The 5,215-nt window shown below is 31.8% G+C and overlaps 1 protein-coding gene across 1 annotated transcript; it reads right to left on the reverse strand.

The window, feature by feature from the left end:
* Window positions 1–2,408: 2,408 nt before the first annotated feature.
* LOC122268964 (tigger transposable element-derived protein 1) lies at window positions 2,409–4,118 on the reverse strand. Its single transcript, XM_043040045.2, has one exon. The coding sequence runs from the start codon at window positions 4,116–4,118 to the stop codon at window positions 2,409–2,411; it is 1,710 nt and encodes a 569-aa protein (XP_042895979.2).
* Window positions 4,119–5,215: the final 1,097 nt, after the last annotated feature.

A 5,215-nucleotide genomic window follows, 5' to 3' on the forward strand; every position in this document is an offset into this window, starting at 1 on the left:
AGATTAATGATTTTGAAGTAAATTTCCCGTCTAATGAATTATTTAAGGTCGCATAAAGATTGTGCTCTGAATATATTAAACATTTCAGAGGTAGTAATCTATAGTTAAAATATTATGCCAGTTCGATTTGTGGTTCAAGGCCTTTCATTAAAATTACTCGTATTTCTTCCTTTTTCATACTATTTTTTTAAAAAAAAATAATAATTTTATTCGTTTATTGTAGTGAGAAAGTAGAAATAAGTAATGAGGGAAGAAACTGGAATGAAGAAGAAATGAATGTTTGAAATACAAAAATAGTTTGAAAAGGATCAGTGATATTGAAACAAATCTGTACCACGATATGAATTGCGAGTGCAGAATATGCATTTTTTAATGAATTCTAGCTCATTCTACATATGTATTAAAAATATATTAAGCTTATTGGCCTACCTCCATAATTTTCAGGCTATCTTTGAAGAAAATTGATAAAAAATATACATAAAAGATTTTAAAGAAACACTTTTTTTCAAAGTGAAATTTGAATAATCAAATTTTAGTATTGCTTTAAACATCTTTTAAGAATCTAATAAAGATTTTATGCTTCAACTAGAATCAACAGACAACTCACCAAAACATTAAAACCTACAACAGCTTTAGAAATAAGAAATTTCATCACAGTAAACTGTTGAAACAAATACAAATATATATATATATATATATATATATATATATATATATATATATATATATATATATATATATATATATATATATATATATATATATATATATATATATATATATATATATATATATATATATATATATATATATATATATATATAAAGAATTTATTATCTTATTTGAAGAGAACACGAGGGGCACAAGTTGGCTTCTTGTAAGTTTCATTCAGAATCTTATGATAAATTCTTAAGGAACAGGGTTTCTTGGCAGGGTCTTGGAGTTGGACCATTCGAGCCGTTGTTTTGCTAGCAGTTACATCATGAAAGAGCCACGAATTTCTGATTGCTCTCGCTACTTAAACAGGGATTCTGAAAGGGAATTGCTTGCAAGAATATCCTTAATTTAATCAAACGTCATTCAAACGGGAAAATTTGAAGATTTTGATATGTTCCAAAGATGACGCCACTCTGACGATAGGGAATTTTCGGGATTTTCTTAATGCGTATTTTCCTATCAATTATTACCCATTAACTTCAGAAAATAATCTTTTAATTGGCATCTTGACTTTTTGTGGCTCTTTGTACGAGAACGATTTCCACGGGAATTTAGTCCATGGCTAGAATTATTTACCGAAAAATTTCTTTGCTAATTTATATAATCAAATGTGCAAATCCATTTTTGTCCTTTTTTTCAGGTTTCTTGTTATTTTTATTTTTATTATTATTTTTATTTTTTTCCCGTCTTTCATTGTTCTGTAAATTTTCCCTTGTTTTCTCTATATTTTGAACTTATTTCATGAGTCCTCTTTTTATTTGCAGCTTATGCGCAATATATAAAACTATATATAAAACTATAATATGCTATATGCTAACATATGAAACTATATAGAAAAAAATTTTACCCAGGGCCCAAAAAATGACAAGCAATCTGACACATCAGTTAAAGAGGAATAGAAAGTGACCGAAATATACAGCTTGCCGCATTTCACTTAGAAGAGAGTTATTTTATTTTCACTTATTTTCTAAATTAATCAACAGATGGCCTAGCTCGTTGAAAAACTGTTAGAAACTGTTTTGGAAATAACATTCATTTGCAGCAACTACATTAGACTACTCAGTCTACATCTCCTCAGTCGTAGACGGATCATTATTGGCTGGAGTGTCCTTACCGTCAGGCCGACCGTGGGAGGACTTCGTGGTTTTCCTCTCCAGGTAATGCTGATGCGGGTTAGTTCCATCAAACTCTCCTCCACGATGGCGAAATTTCTCTCAATACTTAGTCCAGGAGTTCCCTTGCAAAGTTACAAGGCTATTAAGTTGAAGATTAGTCGTCGTAAATCCAAAATCGAGTCCGCTGCTCAACGACGGTTGAAAAATAAAATGCTAGTTAAAAGTCCTCCACGAAGGCGAATTTCTCTGAATACAGTAAAACCTTTTTTTTGTGCGGTAGATAGGGACCGCATAAAAGAAATCGCACAAAAAAAATTCGAAAATTTTACAAATTCTGACATGTAATAAACAAGTTTGTACGATATATCACCAAAAACTTTTTTTATGCGGTTGATAGGGACCGCATAAAAAAAGTCGGACTCAGAAAATACATCAATGATTTATGAAATAGATGAGAGAATGCTTTCAATAAAATTAAATAATTAAATTAGACCTAAAGAAATTTTAAAAATATTTAATTCTTCATTGTACATATACATGGAGAAGTTTTCAAACTATACTTTAAATAGTTTGCCGCTACTCGTCGTAATCCAAAACGCGCATCTTCTTGTAATGAATTGGTTGAAAATCGCTGTCGTCGCTTGAAGATAGGGTTTCAATTGATTTGTTTTTTGGTACCATAAAGTCAGTGATCAGTTTTTGTGACGACGGTCGACTGGTCAATTGCATGTAAACGTCACGATAGCGAGACATGCATGATCTCAGTTCTTTTTGGAATTTTAGGCGTCTTTCCACATTTTTATCTATTTTAAGAAAATGCGTTTCCAATTTTTTCGAAATCTGGATCCCTGCATATATTTTATCTGCTGTAATAAATTCCGGTTCTTCTTGTCCATTTTCATAATCTATCAAACTATTGATAATGTCACTATCGTCCACAGTTTGGTCCTCAATCATCTCGTCCAAGTCATTAACGCCGAAAGAATCAAAGCCTTCTCCGCCGATGTTATGTGCGAGCGCACTAATTTCAGATAATAACGTTGACGCGTTTTCGGTGACGTTTCGATTAATTACACATTCAGGCCAGATCGCTTTCCAGCACGAATTTAATGTGTGTTGTTTGATTTGCCCAATTGCTGCAATAATATGGTGTATGCAGTCTAAAATTGAGAATTCTTTCCAAACTTCAGTCAGGTTTAGTTTATCGCTCTCCAGCTTTTTCAAAATGTAGCTGAAAGTTAATTTGATATAATGTTTCTTAAAATTTGCGATTATGCCCTGATCCAGTGGTTGTATAAGGCTAGTCGTATTTGGTGGTAAAAACACTATTTGTACATTAGGATGTTCTATACAGGGATGACCGGGTGCATTATCTACAATTAGCAATGCTTTAAACGGAAGACCCATCTCTTTCATGTATTTTTCAACTTCTGGTACAAAAGAATCGTTGAACCATGTTGCAAATACAGCTGATGTGACCCATGCTTTTTTATTGGCCATGAAGTGTACTGGATATTCTGATAAATTTACGCCTTTTAGAGCGCGTGGGTGTAAAGTTTTATTTATAATAAGTGGTGTTAACATCTTTGCACCAGAGGCATTGCTGCAAAGAAGAAGTGTGATTCGATCCTTTGCCGCTTTAAAACCACTTGCAATTTTCTCCGATTTCGCAATAAATGTTCGGCTGGGCATCTTTTTCCAGAATAACCCAGTCTCATCTGCATTAAATACTTGATCTGGGCAATATCCACCATCATCAATGATTTCCGCTAATACTTTGCGATAATTCATTGCAGCTGTTTCATCGGCGGACGCTGCCTCGCCTTGTATCTTCAAATTATGAAGTGCGTACCGTTGTAAAAATCCAGCAAACCAGCCATTGCTCGCAGAAAATGTCACTTCTCGTAAACAGGAAGACGAACTTGGTTCTAAGTCCTTCAGTTGGTTGAAATACTGTCTAGCTTTTTCTTGAATTAATTCTTTGTGAACGGGGATTCGTTTTTTATTTAAATCTTTAACCCACAGCACGAGAGCCTTTTCCGTCTTCTCTATTACAATATTTCTCGAATACGATGCTCTTTTACTACTGTCGTTTGTTGTATTATTAAGAGATTCATATATTTTACTTGCACGTTTGTGTATAGCTCTGATCGTGGATTCACCTAATTTAAATTCCTTTGCAACAGCTGTGGATCCTTCACCATCTGCTAGTCTATTTAATATTAGAATTTTTGTTTCTAATGGAATTGTCTGTCTTTTTACTTTGTTTTGGCTATAATTATTCATTTTAAGGGAGAACTTACTATGTCTAAAAATAAAATAAAAATCATAAAAACTACATATAAATAGAAACAAAAGTAATTAATTTATTTACCTTTAATCTCACTATAAAGTGAATCCTTAATCACATGAATCGTGTAAAAAACTCTGAATACGAAGCGTATATTTGAGATACGCGCAGACGAGAATTTACAAAATAAAAATAATGGTTTAATTTTAAAATACAAAGTATTTTAACACAGCAGACGATTTTTTACTGACTTGTTTAGCGTAGAATAAATTTTAAACAGAAGAGAAAATGGAGTTGACGATAATAAATGAACTTATTAAAATAAATAAACAGAGCATCGCGAAGTTCAGATACATCGTTGTCAAGGAGACCACGTAATCAGAGTTCGTCCACAACATGCATATGCACATTGATAGGAAACATTAAACTGGTGCTAACGCCGTTAAGGTTCATATACCGCATAAAAATAATTCGCACAAAAAAAATCGCACAAAAATAAAATCGCATAAAACCAATCGCACAAAAACAGAATCGCATAAAAAAGGACCGCACAAAAACAGGTCTCACTGTACTTGATCCTGGAATTCTCTTACCTTTGGGTATTGTGTTCGAAATTGCAAGGCTACGGAGTTGAACATTGGTAGTTGTAAACTCACAATTGCTCAAAATTTTTCAACGACGTTTATAAAATAAAATGCTAGTTAGAATGGTCTGACAAAAAGCAAATAGCGTTGTCTTAAAATTTTTGGGGTCATCAGCGTCATCTGTTGACAAAGAATATAACAACTTTTGAATTAAACATTAAAAACTTCAAACAGAGAGCAATAATTCATACATTTCAAATTTTTTTCGTTTTTTCTTTAATACTTTTTAAAACATGAATATTACTTTTTATATAATATGTTATATTTAGAAATATTACATTAGGAAATTTTAAATTTAGAATTTATTTACTAATTTTATATAAAATTATTGAAAGTTATTATCGTCTTGGCCCATTATTGTTTAAAATTGAAGCAAATTTTAAAGAACTGAAACTTTTATTTTCATCTTAAGTGCATTTTTATAATTCACGCAAAAATGGAGTTAAAAA

The sequence above is a fragment of the Parasteatoda tepidariorum genome, chromosome 8 (assembly GCF_982258835.1).
Source record: "Parasteatoda tepidariorum strain Cologne lab strain chromosome 8, Ptep-v5.0, whole genome shotgun sequence".
NCBI lineage: Eukaryota > Metazoa > Arthropoda > Arachnida > Araneae > Theridiidae > Parasteatoda > Parasteatoda tepidariorum.